The sequence below is a fragment of the Toxotes jaculatrix genome, chromosome 22, assembly GCF_017976425.1.
Source record: "Toxotes jaculatrix isolate fToxJac2 chromosome 22, fToxJac2.pri, whole genome shotgun sequence".
Classification (NCBI taxonomy): domain Eukaryota; kingdom Metazoa; phylum Chordata; class Actinopteri; family Toxotidae; genus Toxotes; species Toxotes jaculatrix.
In genome coordinates, this window is record NC_054415.1 from 139,962 (window position 1) to 164,264 (window position 24,303).

The window sequence follows — 24,303 nt, forward strand, 5'->3', positions numbered from 1 at the left end:
AAACTTTCAGTTTAATGTTCGACTTCACACTGAACGTTATGGAATATTTATAAAAACCAGTTTAAATAAAAATCCAACCAAGAAGCGAAATGCCAGTTTCCTTCTGCGACGTTTGTGTTTCACTTTCTTCCTGTTGGACTTTTGTTCAAATGATGAATCTTCCAGTTTCACATTTTTCTGTTGAATCCAGGTCAGTGAATGTAACTGTCACAGTAACTGATAATTATGTGTTAACCATTTTGTTTTGTTTACAGAAGTAAAACCTGGATCATGTTCACATGATGGTTTGTTCGTTTCCTCTGCTGCGTGTCACATGATCCGTGTGACGACAGCTCGGTCGCGCTCATCGTGCATTTCATGGAATTCCTCAGGAAAACGACAGCGTCGCTTCTCTTTGGTCAGTGAGTAACTCAGACACGATGTGATGATGAAAAGCCTGAAAATGAAAAACGTTACGACAGAAAAACATTTGTTCTGTTCCAGAGTAGAAACATGAGAAAAAGATCATATGTAAGTAACATTATTCATAATATTCTGAGTAAAGTTATGAAAAAGAAATTGTAATGTTTAAAGTAAATGCTAATGTTTAACGTCTGTAAGTCGCCTCCACTGTGAAACACTGAAATGAATTCAATCCTTTTATTAATGTTAAAGAAACAGAGCTAATCAAACTTATTGGTGAAGCAGGAAAAATAGTTTAATTTCAACAAGTGAATCAAAAATACACGAATCACTGATGTGAAAAAATGTTTTCTCACACGCGTGTTATCATCTAAGGTTAAATATTCATGCACCGTTTCCACAGGAGCTCTGCAGGTCAGGAACCAAACTGCATTCAGTTTTTCTATCAATTTAAACATCCTGTAAGAGTCAGGATCAGTACGGGATCAAAGAAGATTCCCTGTTGGTTAGAACTGTTCTGAGATCAGTTCGTAGCCTGACTGCAGACTTCCTTTGAAAACCAGTTAAAAAAACCAACAGGAGAAATGAAACTGTGGAAATGTTCTGATTGACAAACAGACTGAGATTATGTCTGAATGTTATTCCAGCCTGAGGATGCGCTGTTTCTTCTTCAGGGGTTGTATTATCTCTTGTTGGTCCACCACGTCGCCCCCTGTAGCCTCAGGACATGCTGTTTTTCCTGCGGGCTGAAGTGCAGGATGGTGAGGATGGCGGTGAGCGTCTGCTGCCTCCCGCTGGTGTCCTGCAGTGTCAGGAACTTGTAGATGACGTTCTTCAGGTACTCCATGTTGGCACCCTCTCTGCTCTGGTCTCGCATCAGTTTGTCGAGTTGTCCTCGCAGCTCCGTCACCTCCTCGTCGTGTCTCTCTCCGTTAGCGATGAGCCTGGCCTGCAGCTGGTGGAGGTCCTCCTCCAGTCGGTGTTTCTGACGCCGAAGGCCGCCCAGCTCCACCTCCTTCCTGGCCAGCTGTTCAGCGTACAGCAGTAGCGTGGGCTCGGCGGGAGCAACCCGCCGCAGGGCTTGGCCGACGACATCGCCTTCGCTTTCGGGGCCAGTCTCGCGCTCGTCGTCGGCCGCCTCGTCACACTCAGCGCTGCGGCTGAGAGCGGCGGCCCGCAGCCTCTCCAGCTCCTGGTCTTTCTCGTCCAGCAGGGCCATGGTCCTCTCCCTTTGTTTGTGCAGCTCGGCCTCCAGTCGCAGCAGCTCGTCGCGGTGGAGCGCCTCCGCCCGCTCCGCTTCCTGTCTGTGGCTCTGCTGCAGCGCCGCCGCCGCCTGCTGCCGCTCGTCCAGCTCGCGGCGGTGTCGGGCCTCTGCCTCGTCACTCTGGATCCGCAGGTTGATGTACTTCTCCTTTAGCTCCGACAGCTGGTCCCGGAGCTCCTCCAGTTCTTTGGCCTGGCAGCCATCTTTGGCGTTCTTGTTCTTCAGCACCACCTGTGCTCTGAGCTTGTACCGCTCAAACTCGTCCCTCAGCTGCCGCAGCTCCTGCTGGTACACCAGCACAGAGGCTCTGTCCCCGTTTGGATCTGTCTCGGTCTCGGCCAGGTCCTGGATGTTCTGGTCCGGATTTTTCTGAGCCGCCAGCAGCAGCAGCTTCTTCACCTTCTCCAGCTTCTCTTTCAGGGAGCTGACATCCAGCTGCGACTCGTCCACGCCAAGGTCGGGGGTCGACCGGCTGGAGGCGGCGATGGCCAGCGTTTTGTTCTCCGTGTCCAGCTGCAGGACCCGGTCTCTGAGTCTCTGAGCGGTCTGCTGGTCTCGCTGCCTCGTCTTCTCACAGGAACCCAGCAGCTCTGACAGCTCGGAGACTCGCTGCTCCAGACCTGCGACCCTGAGTTCCGCAGCCTGAGCGCGCTCCTCCGCCTCACGCACCTGCAAGTACACAGAAAAAGTTGGCAGTGTGTGCATAGGTCCCAGCCAATGACGGCATGAGGGCGGGATTCTTTAAACCCAGGACAGTGTCCATGTCTCTCCTCTCTTCAGTTCAGAGAGTTTAAACTCAGCTGCTCCCTGGGATCAGCTGAGACTAACACTGTTATTTACTGAAACCTGGTCTCGGGTGGGTTCTGGTTTTTGGCGGGTTCTGGGCGCGGCCTTACCTTCCTGGACTCACTGTGGACCTGCTGCTCGCAGTGGAGTTTCAGCTCTGTCAGCTCCTGCTGCAGCTCTTCCACTCTGGGATCAGGTTTCTTGTGGTCCTCCTCTGCAGCCTCCAGTCTCCTCTTCAACTCGTCTCTCTCCTCCCTGACCTGATTCAGGTGAGCCTCGGACTCCGCCCCCCGGTCAACAGCTTGTGATGTCACCAGGAGGGCCGTGTTGGCATCCTGTAGGCGGAGCTCGGCGTCCTGTCGCAGGTCTCGTTCCTGCTGCAGGATCCTCTGCAGCTCTCGCAGCTGCTGGACGTGGTCTCCCTGCTCCTGCTCCCTCTCGTGCTGTTGCGTGATGATGCGAGCGCGACTCTCGGCCAACTGCTGCTGCAGAGCGTGCAGCTCCGCCTCCTGCTGTGTCGTTACGGCGACCAGGCGCTCCTGCAACTCCTCCACCTCCTGCTTCAACTGACGCTTGTCGGCCTGAAAGCTCGCTTCCATGCGAGACTTCTCCTGCGTCACCGTGGCCAGGGCGCCCGTGAGCGTGCTCAGTTGGCTCTTCAGCTGGGCGACTCGACGCTCTGCCTCCACGCCAGGGAGCAGCACGGCCTGTTGCTGAGGCTCCGCCCCCACACTGCTGCTCTCTGCGCTGCCGGCCTGAAGCTCCGCCTTCTCCACCCTCGAGGTCTGCAGGAAGAAACACAAGTCAGAGGAGTCGAGTGTGAGTGAGTGTGTGAGTGAGTGAGTGAGTGAGTGAGTGTCTGTGAGTGAGTGAGTGTCTGTGAGTGAGTGAGTGAGTGAGTGTCTGAGTGAGTGAGTGTCTGTGAGTGAGTGAGTGTCTGTGAGTGAGTGAGTGTGTGAGTGAGTGAGTGACTGTGAGTGTGTGTGTGTGTGTGTGTGTGAGTGAGTGAGTGAGTGAGTGAGTGAGTGACTGTCTGTGAGTGTGAGTGAGTGAGTGAGTGTGCGAGTGTGAGTGTGTGTGAGAGTGTGAGTGTCTGTGAGTGACTGTGAGTGAGTGTGTGAGTGAGTGAGTGAGTGAGTGTCTGAGTGAGTGAGTGTCTGTGAGTGAGTGAGTGACTGTGAGTGTGTGACTGTGAGTGTGTGTGTGTGAGTGTGTGTGTGTGTGTGAGTGAGTGAATGAGTGAGTGACTGTGAGTGTGAGTGAGTGTGCGAGTGTGAGTGAGAGTGTGTGTCTGTGAGTGACTGACTGTGAGTGAGTGAGTGTCTGTGAGTGAGTGAGTGAGTGAGTGAGTGTCTGTGAGTGAGTGAGTGTCTGTGAGTGAGTGTGTGAGTGAGTGACTGTGAGTGTGTGTGTGTGTGTGAGTGTGAGTGAGTGAGTGAGTGACTGTCTGTGAGTGTGAGTGAGTGAGTGAGTGTGCGAGTGTGAGTGTGTGTGAGAGTGTGAGTGTCTGTGAGTGACTGACTGAGTGAGTGAGTGTGTGAGTGTGAGTAAGTGTCTGTGAGTGAGAGAGTGAGTGTGTGTGAGTGAGAGAGTGAGTGTGTGTGAGTGAGTGACTGACTGAGAGTGAGAGTGAGTGACTGAGTGTGAGTGAGTGAGTGTCTGAGTGAGTGAGTGTGAATGACTGAGTGAGTGAGTGTGTGTGAGTGTGTGTGTGAGTGTGAGTGACTGAGTGAGTGTGAGTGAGTGAGTGTGTGAGTTGAGTGTGTGTGTGTGAGAGTGTGAGTGTCTGAGTGAGTGAGTGTGTGTGTGAGTGTGAGTGAGTGAGTGTGTGAGTGTGAGTGAGTGTCTGTGAGTGAGTGTGAGTGACTGACTGACTGTGAGTGAGTGTGAGTGGGTGAGTGTGTGAGTGTGAGTGTCTGTGAGTGAGTGAGTGAGTGAGTGTCTGAGTGAGTGAGTGTCTGTGAGTGAGTGAGTGTCTGTGAGTGAGTGAGTGTCTGTGAGTGAGTGAGTGTCTGTGAGTGTGTGAGTGAGTGACTGTGAGTGTGTGTGTGTGTGAGTGAGTGAGTGAGTGAGTGACTGTCTGTGAGTGTGAGTGAGTGAGTGAGTGTGCGAGTGTGAGTGTGTGTGAGAGTGTGAGTGTCTGTGAGTGACTGACTGTGAGTGAGTGAGTGTGTGAGTGAGTGAGTGAGTGAGTGTCTGAGTGAGTGAGTGAGTGTCTGAGTGAGTGAGTGTCTGAGTGAGTGAGTGAGTGTCTGTGAGTGAGTGACTGTGAGTGTGTGTGTGTGTGTGTGTGAGTGAGTGAGTGAGTGAGTGAGTGACTGTCTGTGAGTGTGAGTGAGTGAGTGAGTGTGCGAGTGTGAGTGTGTGTGAGAGTGTGAGTGTCTGTGAGTGACTGACTGAGTGAGTGAGTGTGTGAGTGTGAGTAAGTGTCTGTGAGTGAGAGAGTGAGTGTGTGTGAGTGAGAGAGTGAGTGTGTGTGAGTGAGTGACTGACTGACTGAGAGTGAGAGTGAGTGACTGAGTGTGAGTGAGTGTCTGTGAGTGAGTGAGTGTGAATGACTGAGTGAGTGAGTGTGTGTGAGTGTGTGTGTGAGTGTGAGTGACTGAGTGAGTGTGAGTGAGTGAGTGTGTGAGTTGAGTGTGTGTGTGAGAGTGTGAGTGTCTGAGTGAGTGAGTGTGTGTGTGAGTGTGAGTGAGTGAGTGTGTGAGTGAGTGTGAGTGAGTGTCTGTGAGTGAGTGTGAGTGACTGACTGACTGTGAGTGAGTGTGAGTGGGTGAGTGTGTGTGAGTGTGAGTGTCTGTGAGTGAGTGTCTGAGTGAGTGAGTGTCTGTGAGTGAGTGTCTGTGAGTGAGTGAGTGTCTGTGAGTGAGTGTGTGAGTGAGTGACTGTGAGTGTGTGTGTGTGTGAGTGAGTGAGTGAGTGAGTGACTGTCTGTGAGTGTGAGTGAGTGAGTGAGTGTGCGAGTGTGAGTGTGTGTGAGAGTGTGAGTGTCTGTGAGTGACTGACTGTGAGTGAGTGAGTGTGTGAGTGAGTGAGTGAGTGAGTGTCTGAGTGAGTGAGTGAGTGTCTGAGTGAGTGAGTGTCTGAGTGAGTGAGTGAGTGTCTGTGAGTGAGTGACTGTGAGTGTGTGTGTGAGTGTGAGTGAGTGAGTGAGTGAGTGAGTGAGTGAGTGACTGTCTGTGAGTGTGAGTGAGTGAGTGAGTGTGCGAGTGTGAGTGAGAGTGTGAGTGTCTGTGAGTGACTGACTGTGAGTGAGTGTCTGTGAGTGAGTGAGTGAGTGAGTGTCTGTGAGTGAGTGTGTGAGTGAGTGACTGTGAGTGTGTGTGTGTGTGTGAGTGTGAGTGAGTGAGTGTCTGTGAGTGTGAGTGAGTGAGTGAGTGTGTGAGTGTGTGTGAGAGTGTGAGTGTCTGTGAGTGACTGACTGAGTGAGTGAGTGTGTGAGTGTGAGTAAGTGTCTGAGTGAGAGAGTGAGTGTGTGTGAGTGAGAGAGTGTGTGTGAGTGACTGACTGACTGACTGACTGTGAGTGAGAGTGAGTGACTGAGTGTGAGTGAGTGAGTGAGTGTGTGTCTGTGAGTGAGTGAGTGTGAATGACTGAGTGAGTGAGTGAGTGAGTGAGTGTGTGTGAGTGTGTGTGTGAGTGTGAGTGACTGAGTGAGTGTGAGTGAGTGAGTGAGTGTGTGAGTTGAGTGTGTGTGTGTGAGAGTGTGAGTGAGTGTCTGAGTGAGTGAGTGTGAGTGAGTGAGTGTGTGAGTTGAGTGTGTGTGTGTGAGAGTGTGAGTGAGTGTCTGAGTGAGTGAGTGTGAGTGAGTGAGTGTGTGAGTGAGTGTGAGTGAGTGTCTGTGAGTGAGTGTGAGTGTGAGTGACTGACTGACTGTGAGTGAGTGGGTGAGTGTGTGTGAGTGTGAGTGTGTGTGTGTGTGTGAGTCTGTGTGAGTGAGCGTGAGTGTGTGAGTGAGTGTGAGTGTGTGTGAGTGAGTGAGTGAGTGAGTGTGTGTGAGTGAGTGTGTGTGTGTGTGTGTGTGAGTGAGTGAGTGTGAGTGAGTGAGTGAGTGTGTGAGTGAGTGTGAGTGTGTGTGTGTGTGTGTGTGTGAGTGAGTGTGTGTGTGTGTGTGTGAGTGAGTGAGTGTGAGTGTGAGTGAGTGTGTGTGTGAGTGTGTGTGTGTCTTTCAGTGTAAAGCTTTATTTAAATCCATGTCACCATACAGTTTAGCTGATAATGTGCATTTCTGAAAGTAAGTTGGATCTGATCCGTTCGCTGGACGATATTTTGATCAGCTGACTTTTCAAACATACCATTGAACTTAAATTTCCTACCAGTTCACCCTGGTCTTCCTCAGACTGGTCTCCTCTAGTGGTCTCACTGGCAGTGTCTACAGATGCCGCTGTGTCCACGCTGTCCTCGCTGTGCAGCGAGCAGCCATCCTCTGGGAGGTCTGGGGTGGCGGCGTTCCAGCCCTGCTGGTTTAGGTCCACCTCCTGAGTCACTGTCAGGACCTTCAGACTGGCCTCCAGAGCCTCCTTCTCCTTCAGAAGACTCTTGTAGGCCCGGACTACATCTTTGAAGCGTGTCTGATACTGAACAAGCTGCTTTTTCTGGGACTCGATGGTTTCCAGCAGCTCCTTCCTGCTGGGACCACCCCCGAAACTCATCCCAAACTTCTCCATGACTCTGCTGGTCAACACGAGTCCACAAGGGGCAGATCAGACTGGATCCATCATTAGGACCAGAACAGGGTCATCTGGAACCAGTCCTGGTGAAAACTGAGACCATGCTGGACTCAAACTGGTTGTACTGGTTTCTGAAAAGAGTCACATTTTATTAGGAAACTGAACACACACACACTGTGTGTGTGTGTGTGTGTGTGTGTGTGTGTGTGTAACATCAAGCTGCATTTAAACACATTTGTCCAAAAATCCAGCTTCAACAACAATCAGAAACGACAGAAGCTCAGCAGCGACCGGAGCACTGTGGTCCTGATAAAACCTGAGCTGTGACTAACTGGCAAATATTCTGATAACTGAAGTCACTTTAGTCATTTTAAGCAAAAATGTCAAATATTTATTTTTTATTTATTGGAATGTGCGGTTCTGTTTGCCTCAGAGAGTGACTCTCAGGGAAACGGGCATTTAAAGCTCAGAGGAACCTGAAGTAAATAGACTGAGCCTGAGGGGCTGAGCCTGATGTTAGCGGCTCCTCACTGAGTCTGACACAAACTTCCAGCTCTGTTTATTTCACTGTACTTCCTGTTTTTTATTTTTGACTTGTTTTTTATGTTTAGTTGATGAACGCTGTAATTTACCGTTTGATTCTGTGAAGTTACCGGTAACAAATATGATAATACACAGTATAAACACGACACATTGATCAGTAATGAATTTATTCATCTCACAGACCGAAACAAACACCGACATTAATCACCGAATGTCCTCCGTGTCTTACCTGATTAGGCAGCGCTCAGTCGGTTTAACGATCTGAAATTAAACAGTGTTAATTTAATCAGCGAAACGTTTTTCTATAACCGTGTTTATCTAATTTAGTGTGAAACTGTGAATATGAAAAACACAGGAGATAAACTGTCATCTAACCGCCGCCATATTGGCCTGAACCGGATCTGAAGGAAGCGGGGAGGCGGGATATCAATGATGCGTTCACTGTCGTCAGGAACTTGACTAAACAACTGCTACGCTGACAGACAGTGACTAACTCCATCCATCCATCCATGTTCTATACAGTTTAATCCGCCGGGGTCGCGAGGGAGCCGGATCCTATCCCAGCTGAGCACGAGCGAGAGGCGGAGCACAGCCTGGACCGGGCGCGTGAAAAAATCCTGTTTGCAAATTGACGTATTGTATAGTTACCTATGAAAAGGTAAGAGAAGATGTACCTTACACTGATTTTCCGCGGGGGAAATTGAATTTGACACAGCAGCACGAGGGAGTGTAGTTAACAGGAACAAAAATTCAGAAAAAAATAAAATTAGATAACATTGGAATCACGAATAGAACAAATAGATTTGTTTGTATACACATGTATGAAGTTTTAAATAATTAACACGAAGAAATTATAAAACAGTGTCACTTTGTAGGAGCAGTGAGCTGATGAATGTTTGATGCGTTTTTTTCCCTGTACGGAAAGTTTTCGAATGTACAGTATTTCCGGTAGATATTGAACGTAGCATTGTCCATTATTTATGTAAATAAAGTTTTTTCAAAGCGATGACGTCATTTATTCCGCGTTGGCCTGGACGTGGCACCGAGGAGGAGCTGCGCCCACTCCGGTTCGTCTGTGCTTGTTCCCGGTGTGTTTCCCGGCTCTGACCAGCAGCTGCTCCCGGACTCAACGGCTGACCTCTCGCCGCTCGACCGGGGACTGTCTATTAAAATGGGCTTGACGATTTCGTCTCTGTTTTCCCGGTTCTTCGGGAAGAAGCAGATGAGGATCCTGATGGGTGAGCGCCGCGGTTAGACTAACTAGCTCCGAGGCTAACCGGTCGGAGACCGACGGGGGTTGAAAACAGTCTTCATACTGTGGTTTATGTTTTCAGACAGAATCATTTTATAATGTGTACGGTTATAAAGTCTGTGCTGCTTGGACTAAACCTCCGTGCTTGACAGAAAATGTCGAAAATATAGGCTAACGCAGCTCGGCATTAGATGCTAACTGCTAACGCTCAGAGCTAGCGGAGCGGGTTGACGGCGAAGTTTCACTGTTTGATTTAAGCTTCCGTCAGTGTCACATTGATCCACACTGAAACCGAGGGGCGTATCAGCAGCTCAGAGTCAGTCAGTTTAACTTTGTTTGTTTTGTTTCAGTGGGTTTGGACGCAGCTGGAAAGACAACGATTCTCTACAAACTGAAGCTCGGAGAGATCGTCACCACCATCCCAACTATTGGTAAATAATCCGTAGTAACACCTGTGGTCAGGTGACAACGCTCAGTTTGATGTGTGTCCCTGATAAACGGCTTCAGTGACTCATTAATGACTGAACCGACCGGTCGTTTGGTCTGTAATGTGTTAAAATCAGTAAAACGTCTTTGACTCTTCGACTTTTGTTTTATCTGAAACTCAGAGAGATTCAGTTACTGAGAAAACAAAAGGACTGAGGTCGTTAGAGAGACTGGAGCGAGAGATGTTTTACTGGAGGGACGTCTGAGGGGACAGAGAGGACTCAGTGATTATCAGTTGTTACTGACACTTTAATTCCCTCCATTGATCCCTGTGATCAGAGTGTAAAGTTGTACAGATGGGTCTGATGCAGCTGTGATCAGCAGTTATTAATGATCCATATACTGATACTAATGGACAAACTGGGGCATTTAAAATGAACTTTTGCCTCTGTTGGGGTGAGAGCAGCCTGTGTCCAGGTGCAGGACGTGGATTAGAGGTATACGTGTTCTTAGGGGTGGGCGATATGGCAAAAATATCACATCACGATTTTTTAATGGTAAGATCACGATTTTATCACAGTTCATTTTTACAGTGAAGTTAATTTAGAACCAAACTATTTTCTTTGTAAAAACTTAATTATAAATGCAAAAAAGTCACCTCTTTCCACCGTTTGCTGCTTCTCTCATATGTCCTGCTTTTATCAAAGGCTTGTGTTATAGTTGGTTGTTTCTGTGTAATGTCTTTAGCCGTTACCACTGGCTGATGTGTGGTCGGCCTCGCTGCTTGGCTCTCAGTAAATTGTTCCGGATGCTGCCTCTTCAGGTGGTTAAAGAGGTTCGTTGTTGCGCTTTGTCGTTTGGAGAAAACCCAAACGAGTTCCATACGCAGTGTTGGGTAGTAACGGAATACGTGTAACGGCGTTACGTATTCAGAGTACAAATTATGAGTAACTGTATTCCATTTCAGTTACAGTTAAATAGATAGTATTCAGAATACAGTTACATTGTTGAAATCAATGGATTACGTGACGATACTTCTCTGTTTCACAAGTTTATATTTATTCTCTAAATGAACGAAGGCAACCCGATGCGTTTCCCAGAAGCCCCAGCTCCACGAAAACAGACGGAAATAAACGAGCTATTCGCCTGATCAGTCGGTCAGAATGGAGTCGGACGAGGAGCAGCAGGACCGAGAGCTTGAGCCGCAGCCGGCAAAACAGAGCCGGGACAGGAATGCGTTGGCCAAGACAGAAACGGCGTTACGTATTCTGAGTAGGTAACGCCGTTACATGAACTCCGTTACTCCCCAACACTGTCCATACGACTGAAGTGGGGACTTTTTGGGGACCAACTCCAAGCTTTAACTTTCGTAGTCGGCCATGGCTACCCGCTACACCTTGACCAAAACAGCGAGGCTAGTAAAAAAAAATCATCAGCACTGCTCATACTTCGCCATGATTGGTTGGTCATGTTCACGTGAAGCGGGCTGTTAGTTGCCCAAGGAAAAAAAACTTCTCGTGCTTCTGTGCGCAAGCATAGAGCTGCAATTAATAGAATGTGCCCTATAGACGATAATACGATCTCTCTCCTCTGGCAGATCGTCAACATCAAGATCGTATTCACGATCTAATATCGTCATATCGCACACCCCTACGTGTTCTGATGGCAACAAGTCCACCAGTAACCGTCTGTGTTACTGTGGTGTTTGTTCAGCTCCAGGTCTGTGTTAGACAAAAGTCACGGTTACAAATATAATGATCAGGTCACATCCTAAACACGGACGTGATGAGTGACGACACTGATGTGGGAGATTTTCTGATGTTTCAGCTTCGACCTGCTGCTACGGGATCATGCTGAGGACAGACGGACGGGATGAACCAGTCTGGTCTGTCCCAGTCTGTCCTGGGTCCTGTTGGATCTGAACTGGTCTGAGACGGACTGCAGTAACATTCTGTGTCTGTTTCAGGTTTTAATGTGGAGACGGTCGAATACAAGAACATCTGTTTCACGGTCTGGGATGTTGGTGGTCAGGACAAGATCAGACCTCTGTGGAGACACTACTTCCAGAACACTCAGGTACTGAATCGGGACCAGAACCATGAGTTTCTGAAACAAGTCGGTGCAGAGATCAGAGTGTTGTACAGTCAGAGCGGTGAGTTTGATGAGTGACCTCTGACCACTGTGTTTGCTGTGTAGGGTCTGATCTTTGTGGTGGACAGTAACGACAGAGAGCGAGTAGCAGAGTCAGCTGAGGAGCTGTCCAAGATGGTGAGCAAAAATCCCTGGAATTACACCTTTAATGTTAATTTTAATTTTCTGTCTTTACTTGGTTCATTTGTTCTGTTTTTACCGACTCAGTTATTTTCCTGCAGCTGAAACCTTCAGTGTGACACAGTCAGTGTGTGCAGATCGATCTGACCTGTATTTTCTCAATCAGTCGATAAAATGTCAGAAAGTAGAGGAAGTGTGCAGCAGACTGATGGAGACGTTCAGTTTGCCGAGTCTGCACACGCGAAGCTTTCTCACTAAAAAATGACTCAAACTTTTAATTCATCCAAATGATTTTCTGACGATCGACGAGTCGTTGCAGCTCTGACGTAGAATCAACGACCGCTGTGACCGTTTGTGTATGAAATGATTTACTGACATCCTGAGTTATCAGTCACCTGACCCCGTGGATCCATGACATTATCGGTCACATGATTCTCTCTCTCTCTGTAGATCCAAGAGGACGAGTTGAAGGAGGCGGTTCTTCTGGTGTTTGCTAACAAACAGGATCTTCCCAACGCCATGGGAGTCAGCGAACTCACCGACAAACTGGGTCTGCACAGCCTGCGCAGCAGAACTGTAAGTATCAATAATCAGAAATCAATACATCCTGTAAACCCACAGAGTCTGTTCGATCTGAATGATCAGAGTGGAAACCAGGCCTGGTCTGGTTTCTGCTGCCTCAGGTTCACAGAACCAGTGTTAAAGTGTTTGGGTTTTTTGTGCGTGAGCGACGAGGACAGAGGGGATTGAACTGGTGACGTTAGACGGACGGACAGCAGGTTTTGGTTCTGGTGCAGTTTTCATGTTAATCTGACTCAGTTCACACTGACGAGCTTCAGAACAGAGGTTCAGAGTCAGGACTCGTTTCTGTCCGAGCATCAAAGAACACAGCTTCACGCTGGATTCAGGTTTTATATATTTATGTTCCACAAGAACGTTCCCACTCCGGTCACGTGACCCAGGTCTGATATGTGACAGTGAGGTTATGATGGGCGCTCAGGGACATACGCTCAGGGAGAGGCAGCTCTGAAAGACCCGTCTCATTTCCTGTTGTGATACGTTTGTGTATCAACATACAAACTAATCTTTGTGTAACAGTAAAGCTTCATCGTGTAAATGTTTTTTATTTGTCAACAAACATTTTATTTTATCTTGTTCAAACATGAAAACCATCCAGGTGTTTGTTGTTGTTACTCAGTGTGACGATGTCATGCCGTTTACCTGTTAAAGTGTGTCTAACAACACATTTGACCTTCTTTCTTTGTGCTTCATCTCCTCAGTGGCATGTTCAGGCCACCTGTGCCACTCAAGGTACAGGTCTGTACGAGGGTCTGGACTGGCTGTCCAACGAGCTGTCGAAACGCTAGACCACTGGACAGGTAACAGGAAGCAGCAGACTGATGTCATCAACTGATGTCACCACGTACAAACTGATGAAGAGGGGGAGGACGAGCGGGAGCGTTTCACGGGACTGTTTTTGTTTTGTTTTTTTTTTAACTTATAAATGTGTCTGTAGGAGGAAGTGATGTCATGGACTCAGATCTCACATGGATTTCCCATCATCCTTCTTTTCTTCCTGCAGATGTTTGTTAGATCTGTTTTTTCTTTTAATCCGCATGTTTTAACTTTATCATGTGACAGGAAGTGGATCAGGAGGGGCAGGGTTTGTGGCAGGTGACAGTTACCTGTGGGGGGCAGGGGGCGGGGTTACCTTCAGGTGACTGTTACCTGTCAGGTGATGACTCATTCCACAGAGCTGAAGCCGAAGGCCTCGTCATTCCTTATCAGTGTGAAGAAGAAGAAGCAGAGACGATGATGCAATAAAGGTGTTTTTCTTCTCACCTGTTTGACAGATTTTTTTTTTCTAAAAATCGAGAGAATCCCTATTTTTCCACGTCTGAAGCCGAAATCGTCCAAAGCGTTAAAATTGGTGAGATCCTCAAACATTCATTCAATATTTGTTTGAACAGTTCATCGTGTTTTATGGAGGAAATGTGGCTGTTTCACGTTCGATAATTTGTGTTAATGATTAAAAAATTGTTTAACGAGATTTAGAATTGGAAAAAGAAACTTGATCCGTTTCTTGTTCGAATCTTGTACACCTGTCGTTCTGTGCACATTTGTTTCTCTTCTGTAGTTTGAAGATTTGTGAGTAACAGGAAATGTGAAGGCAGATTTTTTTTGTTCAGGACGAACATCGACTCAACATGAGATTATCTCCCGGAAAAGATTTTATTAAAACACGATTTCATTTACATCAGGAAGGTTCCTCGTGTTCTGTTGGTGCTGAAACACCATTTTCATCACTTCCTGTTTCCACAGCTGCCATGATGAAAAGTATCTGTCATTCATCTTAGTTTTAACGATGTTTTCATTTTAACAGGAAACTTTTATATTTCACTTTATGTTGTTACATGATGAAAAGTTCTGATTGTGATGAACGAACAGGAGAGCGGGAGGTTTCTGGGCTTTGAGTCGATGTTTGTGTGAAGTTTTGTGATAAAATTAAACTTTATCACTTAATTTATCAAAATTTTCATTAATAACAAACTGAACGTGATGTGAAAAAATCACCTTGTTCAAACAAACTTTTTGTTCTAACTTCTTGTTTTAAACTCGGCGTTAGAACAAAAACAGCTGGACAGTAACAGGAAGCGTTTGTCCAGATGTGTCTGAGCTCTGATAAACTGGTTCTTATTCAGTCAGTGACAGAAGCTGCTGATTGGTCCTGAGACTCAGGCGTGTGGACCCAGGTAAACCTGCTCTGAACCCAGCAGCACGTTCATCAGGGCGCTGACTCTCGTGCAGGTTTGTGAGAACTTCGCTTTGTATCATTTTCCAAACTCGTGTCAGAGAAACTGAAAATGTTTCTCACCTCATGTTGACCAGACTAACCCGGATGGAGTGACACCTGATCACACCTGCCTGTTTCCGGAGGACACTGCAGGAGGAACACGCTCGTGAGAAATGGTCAACTGACGCATCCGACCTGCCGCTAAAGGCCGCGCGCGCCTCTTCACCTGTGTGCAGGTATGGCGGAAAAGTTGCTCTGGTAGATGAAGCTGCGCTCAGAGGTAAGCGGGAGAGCAGTCAAACATTTGGCGGGATGAGCAGTTTCATCAGAGAAAGAAAAAGCGGTGAATATTACAGGAGGCGATCCCGGTCCGGCTCAGACGCAGCCGAACTGGTTCTGTGGGTCCGGGCTCTCAGACTGACCCGGTCTGCCGGTGCAGGCTCCGTTAGACACTCGACGAAACAACAGGACAGGTGTCACACCTCCATGTCACACCTCAGTGACATGGAGGTTCAGTTCATTTCATTTGTGCTTTAAATGAACTTCATGTTCCAGATTTCTTGGAGTTTAAATCAGTTAATGGAGAAATTAAAGATGAGAATTCATTAAGAAGTTTTTGAAAGATCGTTTGCCAGACTTCAAAATAAAAGCATGTATTCGGCTACTCCTTTGTCGCTTGGCCTCTTTTATTCTGAAAAGGCCGGTACCGGACATGAGCATAGCGGATTCCGGATGATAACCCAGCAGTCTGTGTGATAGTCCAGTCTCTCCGCCGTTCATCATGTGTTCAGACCCGTGCTCCTTCGCCTCCTTCACCAGGTGTGTCACCAAACACCTGAACCTGTCCTTCCACCTGGACTTCGACAGACACATCTTTAGGGCCAAGGTGGAGCTCACCGTGGAGGCTCTGGAGGACCGTTTCTCTGCTCTGGTAATGTTGACAGACCCCGGTACGCCCGGTACTTAAGTACAGGTGCATGGTCTCATTCAGTCAAACGGGCTGTGATTGTTTCTCATCGTGTTCCTGAAATGATCGTTAAATATCTGAACTCGTCCTTAAACCTGCGATAATTTACATGAAGTCTGGTCTGTATTAAAACGTTTGACCTCGGTCAGCTCAGTCCTGACTGATTGTAATGAACCGAGTTTCCTTATCAAAAGCTCGAATTCCACAGAAATCTTGCGGCTTGCTGCAATCTTATCCTTCATTAATGTTTGGTACGGCGTTTTTTTTAAATCTTTTATGCATCACTCTATAATTCGGCTGAATCCAGTTCATCACATATTATTTACATGCTGCGCATTTTTTGACTCATAAGACTGAGTTCGTCTGCGGCCTGTAAACAATGATTAAGCTTGGAAACTTTAAATCGCCATGTTTTCTAATGGAGTTTGGCGTGACTAATGGAAGTTCTTGTGAGGTTTGTGGTGTTTGAGTAAGGAAACAGTTGTGTTAGTGGACTTTGGCATGATGTACTTGAGATATAAGACACAGTGTTAGTTATTTGTGCTGTGTGGTCCTGGACTTTGCCTTGAAGGCAGAAGTGTCAGTAAAAACAGGTGTGTGGTGTTACACCTGTGAGTGTAACCAGGTGTGCAGCACAGCTGGCTTTCATTTTGAAATTTTCTAATGTAATTTCATTGTTCAGCAGCGTTGGATATGAAACTTTTAAATCCTTGTAACATGTAACTGTAATTTCACACAGTCCAGTTTACATGGGACAGGAACATGTCGTGGAGGTTGGCATCACATGCATCAGTCGCTCAGATGTGCAGTTCTTCGCTACTTGAGAAAACACCTCTGACCTTTTCTCTGAACGTTTTTCGTCAAGGAAACTTTAACTATCAGAGAGTGTGAGTGGAGTTTTGGCGTGGTGTACCCGAGCTGTAAAGATGAACTGGTAGAACAGGTGTGTTGATCAGAGATTCAGATTGGACAGGTGTGTGTCAGGTGTGTCTGAATATGTCACATTCTACAGAAATGTGCTGTGAATTCATTCTGTTTAAATGTTAGATCAGAAGTTTTTCTGTGCTTTAAGATCTTATTTCATTCTAAGAATTCATGAGTTATCAGTCATTTTATGTCTGTATATGTTTAATGAAGCTTTAAATGCCTTTGTTTTTGACTGGAGTCTGGCATGACTGAGTTTACTGTGCTGTTATCCTGGACTTTGACTTAAAAGGTGAGCCACCAGAACAGACGTGCTCACCTGAGATCAGAGTGTGACAGTGGAGTGTTTATCAGGTGCACAGCAGAGCTAACTTTCACTTTATAGCTTAATTGTGAGAACTTGCCTGGAAAGACACCAAAATGTGTAGAGATCAGTGCATTGATTAAAATGCTGTCGATCATAAATGTTAAATCTAAACTTTTAAAACTCTGTTAGATCACAGCCTTTGAATCGGCATTACTCACTTCACTGTTTGAATTAATATTTCAACTTGTTCTATTTGTTGTTTCCACCTCTGTGACTGTAACAATAAAAATGTGCCCCACAGGCTGGAGTCAGATTTAATCACATATTAATTGGTATATGAATATTTCCAGGCCAGAAAATCTTAAACAGGGATGTTTTTGAATGGAGTTCGGTGAGACTTAGCAGAGATTCTAGACAAACTGAACTTCTCGTGGTTGGATTTTTTTATCTTTGTCTCACTTTAATCTCAGATTCTCATTAATAAGTTTTTTTTATCTGCTGCAGACTTTGGACACCAGAGACCTGAAGATCGTCTCAGTGTCGGCCAATGGACAGGCGGCTCGCTTCAGTCTGGGCCCCAAGCACAGCTTCAAGGGGACACCACTGGACATCACGCTGCCCTTTGACCTCTCCAGGTGACCTCACCTGTCTGACATGGTGTTACTGTCTTACTTTCGTTCAGTATAACATGTCCTGACTGTGGTGTGTTTGTGTTCTGGATCAATCAGAGGCCAGCATGTGATCGTGGAAGTGACCTATGAGACGTCTCCATCTGCCTCAGCTCTGCAGTGGCTCACACCTGAACAGACCGCTGGGAAGAAACAGCCTTACCTGTTCAGCCAGTGTCAGGTGAGCTGTCCCTGTTTACATTTCATGGTCAGGTATCAGTTGTACCAATGTTCAGAGAAAGACGGATGTGTGGACTGTGTCTTGACTCACAGAAGCTTGTGTAACCCTGGACAGTTTGTGGTTTGACGGATTTGTCCATCTCAGACTGTCAGTGTTTCAGTTTGAGGTTTAAGATGATGATGAAGACACATTAGGACACAGGTTACATCACTTCACGTCTGCACTTCCTCTCTCTGCGTCCTTCCTTTTTTTGTCCTGCTGGTGTTTTTGGACGGGTCCAGCGTTCCTCATCGTCCCTGTAGAAACGATGATTCTGATGTTCTTTGGCAATGGCTGCGTGTTCGCCGCAGAGTGGAGCTTCCTGTCGTCTCACAGGAAACACACATACCTGCGTCTCTGGTTTCTGTCTGCAGATGCAGAAATGATTCATTATTAATGATTAGTGCCTGTTTGGTGTTAACATTTTTCCACTGTTCAAACACACCTGATGCTTCTACCTGATTCTTCTTAATGAGTTACTGTCGCCCTGTGTTTTGTCTCACAGGCTCATCACTGCAGGAGCATGGTCCCCTGTCAGGACAGTCCATCTGTCAAACACACCTACTATGCTCAGGTAACACAGGGACACACCCGCTCACCCCCACCCCACCCGCGTGTCCTCTCTCTCCTCTCAGGTGTCTGTCCCTGTCTCTCAGGTGTGTCTGTGTCCTCTGTCCTCTTCAGGTGTCTGTGCCTAAGGATCTGGTAGCTGTGATGAGTGCAGTGAGAGACGGACAGGAAGTTGATCCTCAGGACAACAATCGCATCATCTACAGATTCAGACAGCCGGTCAGTATCAAGGGGGGAGTTGTAGGTTTCAGCAGTGAGGATCACTTCCGTGTCCAAAAAGCTGCAGTTCCTCGGCTGCCGCTGGGGGCTGGCTCCAGAAGTGAGCAGTTCTCCACTGACCCCCATGTTAAAATAGCCAACTTTACAGCTTAAAAAAACATATTTACAGCCTGGTACATTTTTAGTTTTTGGTCTCTATTGATAGTTTCCACCTCCGTGAAAACTGTGAGGGGTGATTTTTTTTTTTGCTCCATAGACAGGCACTGGCAGTTAGCTCTTTGCTAAAGCATCGGCTGGGCTAGGCGGCTACATCCAAAGGCCTCCGGCTACCTCCAGCAGTTGACAGGGACTGCAGTGTCCGTGTTTGTTTACCAATGTTCGGATAGGTTTCTGTGACAGTATGGCTTGTTGTAGTGTAGACTGTACTAACTGACCTTCGAAGGAGTCTGTGTTGCAGTTATTATTTTACCTGGACGTTTGTGCTAATTAGTAGTGATGGGTAGATGAGGCGTCATGAAGCGTTTCGACACATTGCCAAACTGTATTGATACTGTGTCACTGAATACTGACACCTGCTGGACCTTAAAAATCTCTACAGGCAACCTTGTTGACAGACTCAACTGACACTGAGTTAATGACCTAGTATATACAATAATTTAATTTAAGTCATTGTATTTTATATTGTAATATTTAATATTTTCATTTAAATTTAAAATATCTTTGATATTTTTAGATAAAGCCAATAAATAATGTTAACATGTATCATAACGTGAAAATCTAAGTGAACTTGTGAATGAGGATACTTGTGGACGGGGATTTTTTTTTTACAAATTTTTATTCCATAATTCTTGATGAATTTGATGATGAACCGAAAAAGATCAGAGATTCTTTTGGCAGATGCATCCCGTTAACATATGCGCTTCCTTATAAACACAGTTTGGCGCGTCAGTGTCAGTTCGAAACAGTTCCTGTATCGGTCACGTGACTTTCTTACAGCGATACGCGCACCGACACGGGGTTTTGCTCTATGAGCTCGACGCATGCGCCGACGCATTGGTGTTGCCGGACCCATCACTACTAATTAGCATGTATTAGCATATTTTGCCGCTAGCTTAAGACTTAATTGCCGATCTCTGGTCGCTGCTGATACAGATAGGGGACCGGAGCAGCTAATGTTAGGAACGCTGCTGCGGTGTGTTCCGTGCTCAGAGTCTGTTTATTGTGGAAATACTAGGCTACAATTTTATTTGGTCTCATTTTTCAGTTTAAAAAGTCCGACATTGCATGGACAGAGCAGCTCCGTCAGTCAGCGGCTGCTGTTGTTTGTGTGCTGCTGTAACTGTAAGTGGATAGTGGATGGAGGCAGCGGCGAAAGCCGGTAAATATTAAACATTTTAATATGTTATTATTATCATTATTATCAGTAATAATAATGACGATAATAATGTTTTTAGCGTTTTAATATATTTTATTAATATGAAATAATAATGATTGTTTCACAGTTAAATAATAGGCTAGAAATAAATCCCCCCCCACAACTCCACCAAACCCTGCAGCTCCACCTAAAACCTCTCTATCTGAAACAGTCATGTTTAAAACACAGCAGCAACATTATGATCTCTGTTGTATGCTGTGTGTCGTGGGGGAAGACCTAGGACACGCTGGAGGGACACGTCCGCGTCGGACCGAATCGAGTCGGACTCGGGCACTGTGGTGTGGTGGATGTAGCTGCATGTAGCTGCCGCTTAGCTTGCTAGCCTAGCTGATTAGCCTTAGGCTTGCTCGGTTGCTCAGAGCTAAGTGGCCGGGTTCTCGGCCGGCTGACTCCGGCTGACATCGGAAAACGTCAGATCAGGAACCTGAGCACGGGGCAGGGTCAGTCTGCAGGAAGTTACTGACACGTCTCTGTTTGTCAGATTCTCTGGTTCCTGCTTTAAAATGAGAATATTTGCTGTGGAACTGTTGGTTGGATAAAACAGAACTTTTCAAGAAGAAGAGGAAATTCTGTGGCCAACGTTCAGAACTGATCAGTGAAGTTTCTCTTCTTTCACTCACCACCTGGCTTTGTTCACACACTCCTTCAAAGTAAAAGTCTGTTCAGTGCTGTCGTTGGATTGGTGGACTGTGAAACTAATCTGACCGTTACCTGTGTGACCTCTGCCCTCAGGTGCCCATGCCTTCCTACCTGATAGCGATTGTGGTTGGAGCTCTGGAGAGCAGGTACTCTCTCACTCACCTGTTCGCTGATGTCACCACGTCACCTGCAGCAGGTAAAGAGTGTATCTGTATTCTTACTGGTCGACAGGGAGATCGGTCCGAGGTCCAGAGTCTGGTCTGAGAAAGAGTTTGTGGACAAAGCAGCGTTCGAGTTCTCTGAGGTGAGTCACCGTCCTGAAGCCCACTGGTTTTACTGGGACCAGTGCTTCGCTGATGGAACACGGACTTCAGAGGTGTTTTACAGATTCAGACTTTTATTTTGACGGTGTTTATTTGTGGTTCAGCAGTCGCAGTAACTCAGATAGAAACATTTGGCTGTAAATGTATGTGTATGTATATTCATTCATTCATATGTACATACGTTTGTTTGTACTCAGGATTGTGGATATTTGTGGATATTTGTGTTCATACCGACAGAAAAATATTTGGCCAGTTCACAGGAAACAGTTTGAACTTTTATTCATTTTCTACTTTTCTCACAAACTCAGTCACTTCATCAGAAACTGTCTCTGTCTATGTCTGTGTCTCTGTCTCTGTCTGTGTCTGTGTCTGTGTCTCTGTCTGTCTCTCTGTCAGACGGAGACCATGCTGAAGACGGCCGAGGACCTGGCTGGACCTTATGTTTGGGGTCAGTACGACATCCTGGTTCTTCCTCCATCTTTCCCATATGGAGGCATGGAAAACCCCTGTCTGACCTTCGCTACGCCCACACTGCTGGTATACAGGCACACATACACATCAAAATCATGACGGTCATCTGACCAGCATCATGTGACGTCTGATCAGCTGTTTACTGTGTGTGTGTCTCTTTACAGGCAGGAGATAAATCTCTGTCTAATGTGAGTAAAAGCTGAAGTGGTTCCGTACACGGGTTCAGGATTAGTTTTGCAGTCAGGTCAGATCAGATCATGACACTTCTTTGAAACAACACACAATGAAATGTAACAAAACCATGTTCACGTGTTCATCATATGTTCATCCTGTCAGGTCATCGCCCATGAGATCTCCCACAGCTGGACCGGTAACCTGGTCACCAACAAGACCTGGGAACACTTCTGGTAAACGCACACACTCAGCCTGACCTTTCCCCAGGTGTTAGAGCACAGGTGTCACACCTGTTCCAACCAGTCAGCTGTCTGAAGACTGAGATCAGTTGATTACATGAGCCCAGTCCGTGCTGCTGATTGGTTGGAACAGGTGTGACACCTGTGCGTTACAGGAAGGACTTTGTGAGTCTGTTCATTTTAAAGACACGTCTCATCTTTGTCTGGAAAACAGGAGAATTACGATGACTTTTTCTGACGTGTTCATTCATTCATTGTGTCCTCAGGTTGAACGAGGGTCACACGGTTTATCTGGAGAGGATGATCAGCAGGTGCATGGAGAGCGAGCAGTTCAGACAGTTTAAGGCCATGGGGGGCTGGAAGGACCTGCAGGACTCGGTGATCTTGGACACAGACATATTGTATTACCTGATCCGAGTGTGTCCAGTTACTTTTTCTTACCTGTCTATGTCATCTCTCAGGTGAACACGTTCGGGGCCAACAACCCTCTGACAAACCTGGTCCCCAGTCTGCAGGACGTTGACCCCGACGACGCCTTCTCCTCTGTCCCCTATGAGAAAGGCTTTGCTCTGCTGTATCACCTGGAGGAGCTGATGGGAGGCCCAGGTAACACCTGCACACACCTGTTTACATCATGAATGTACTTGTACGTGTGACTTCACCTGTTGGTTTGTGTGTCCCTCAGAGGTGTTCATGGGCTTTGTGAAGTCGTACATCCAGCTGTTCGCCTACAGCAGCGTCACTACAGAGGAGTGGAAGAACTACCTGTTCACCTACTTCAAAGACAAGGTGAGCAACACCTGGACACACTCCAGCAAATCAGGCCAGTAAGTTCTGACGCTCTCGTCTTTAGATCGAGACATCACCGAGCACTCGTTCCACGCGCTGAGAACAGTGAGACGGACGCTGCGTTGTTCCATGTACTTTCCTCTGTGACTCGGTCGCTAACAGCAGCACTCAACTCGATCGTCTCCTCAAGACCTCGATCACTGGAACTAACATGAGCATAAGAAGTCTGAGGTTTTGGTTCCGAGCCCTGTGTGCGTCAGTGAAGAGGGCAATAAAGTTTGTTCAAGTCTTTGGTTTGCAGTTTTAGTCATGGTCCCTGTTTTGTCTCTCAGGTGGACATCCTGAACAAGGTGGACTGGAACGCCTGGATGTTTACTCCTGGGATGCCTCCGGTTAAACCTCAGTGAGTGAATCTGAGACCTCCATCAGTTGGACGAGTCCTTACACCTGATCAGTTTGATGCAGTGTCATTGTTGCGTTTCAGGTACGACACCACGCTGGCTGACGCCTGCATCGCTCTGAGCCAGAGGTGGATCAAGGTAAGACTTGGACTCGTGGACTCGTTTTATCGTCTTTATTTGCAGTGATGAATTCTCTGTCCCATGTTTGTCTTCAGGCCAAAGACCAGGATCTGAACAGCTTCAAAGATCGTGATGTGAAGACACTGTCGTCCCACCAGCTGATTGAGTTCCTGTCCCTCCTGCTTCAGGAGGTAAACCACTTCAAACCACCACAGTCCTCTTCACTTTAAGTCCACCTCAGTCCACCTCAGTCCTCTTCACCTGTCTGTTTCTTCAGGACCCTCTTCCTCTGACTCATGTGAAGAAGATGCAGGAGGTTTATGATCTCAATGGCATCATGAACTCGGAGATCCGCTTCAGGTGAGAGTCCTGCATCAGGTCCTCAGTGGATCTACTGGGATTTTAAAGCATTCCTCCTCCTGATTGGCTGTTTTCTCCCTGCAGGTGGCTGAGGCTGTGTGTGAGGTCCAGGTGGGAGGAGGCAGTTCCCATGGCGCTGAAGATGGCGACGGATCAGGGCAGGATGAAGTTCACCAGACCCCTCTTCAGGTGTTTCAGCTCACACTCACACACAGCACAGTTTGTGCTTCATCAAACGTCCTGTGAGTTCATCTGTTCGTGCTGACTCAGTCTGACTCTTTTTTTCAGGGAAGTCTTTAACTTTGAAAAATACCGTGACGAAGCGGTTCGCGTGTTTCTGGCTCATCGAGCAGCGATGCACCCGGTCACCTCCGGACTGGTCGGCAAAGACCTGAAGGTGGATGCCAGCAAGAGCAGCAGCCTGTGAAGCCAGTCGGCCAATCAGAGCGCTTCTTTCCTCCCTCTCACCTGTCAGCGGTTTTTCTCTCAGTAATGAGTTTTGGTTCCTTTTCGTTTTTCTGTCGACTCACTGTTTGATCTCAGGGCAGAAAAGAAAAAAATATTTTCTAAATAAAGTTTTTCTGGATCTGAAGCGAAGTCTTCGTCTTTCATACTGAAGTCAGCAGGTGTGACGGAGGTCCGTCAGGTACCACACCTGAATCCTCACTTTCACCTGCTCAACCTGAAAAACAAGAAACAACAAAGGTAAAGGGAAAAAAACCTGTACTCACTTATTTAATCACTTGTTTGTTCACACACATTTTCTGTGGTGTGGGATGGAGGGACAAAGCCAAAGACTCACGGAGACGTTTGAATCGCTCAGTTTAAAGTCAGCCTCTGCTGAGCTGCAGGTCCGGCGACAGGAAGTGGCACAGAAACGCTAAAGAGGAAGCAGAAGAGGAAACTGGAGGATGTATGAAGACACAAATGTTCAGACCTGTTTCACAACGTGACGCTGCCGAACAACAGGGAACATCACGACAAGCACAGTCGAGAACCGTCAGCAGATCACACCCAAAGATTTATTACACCTCAGGGTTTAAAGCCAGACGCCACTGAGTCACATGAC

The 24,303-nt window shown here is 47.0% G+C and overlaps 3 protein-coding genes across 4 annotated transcripts; 2 read left to right on the forward strand and 1 right to left on the reverse strand.

Moving 5' to 3' along the window:
- Nucleotides 1-679: 679 nt before the first annotated feature.
- Nucleotides 680-8,073, reverse strand: gcc1 (GRIP and coiled-coil domain containing 1). Of its 2 annotated transcripts, none has more exons than XM_041030673.1 (4): nt 7,895-8,073; nt 6,769-7,253; nt 2,563-3,237; nt 680-2,335 (listed from the first exon to the last, which is right to left on the reverse strand). In XM_041030673.1, exons 2-4 carry the CDS (start codon nt 7,117-7,119, stop codon nt 1,085-1,087), a joined length of 2,277 nt encoding a protein of 758 aa, XP_040886607.1. In that variant the 5' UTR covers nt 7,120-7,253; nt 7,895-8,073; the 3' UTR covers nt 680-1,084. The 2 variants fall into 2 exon arrangements, with proteins under 2 accessions (XP_040886607.1, XP_040886606.1); XM_041030672.1 differs by having other exon boundaries at nt 6,748-7,253.
- A 594-nt stretch (nt 8,074-8,667) lies between these two features.
- LOC121176584 (ADP-ribosylation factor 4) lies at nt 8,668-13,455 on the forward strand. Its single transcript, XM_041030675.1, has 6 exons — nt 8,668-8,903; nt 9,268-9,348; nt 11,310-11,419; nt 11,540-11,611; nt 12,065-12,190; nt 12,895-13,455. The coding sequence occupies exons 1-6, from the start codon at nt 8,837-8,839 to the stop codon at nt 12,979-12,981; spliced, it is 543 nt and encodes a 180-aa protein (XP_040886609.1). The 5' UTR covers nt 8,668-8,836; the 3' UTR covers nt 12,982-13,455.
- A 1,690-nt stretch (nt 13,456-15,145) lies between these two features.
- lta4h (leukotriene A4 hydrolase) lies at nt 15,146-23,826 on the forward strand. Its single transcript, XM_041030674.1, has 19 exons — nt 15,146-15,339; nt 17,111-17,241; nt 17,335-17,455; nt 18,000-18,068; nt 18,179-18,283; nt 20,451-20,503; nt 20,589-20,661; nt 21,077-21,217; nt 21,316-21,339; nt 21,488-21,558; nt 21,831-21,942; nt 22,026-22,170; nt 22,250-22,353; nt 22,686-22,756; nt 22,838-22,892; nt 22,970-23,065; nt 23,152-23,234; nt 23,319-23,423; nt 23,523-23,826. Exons 1-19 carry the CDS (start codon nt 15,190-15,192, stop codon nt 23,659-23,661), a joined length of 1,848 nt encoding a protein of 615 aa, XP_040886608.1. The 5' UTR covers nt 15,146-15,189; the 3' UTR covers nt 23,662-23,826.
- Nucleotides 23,827-24,303: the final 477 nt, after the last annotated feature.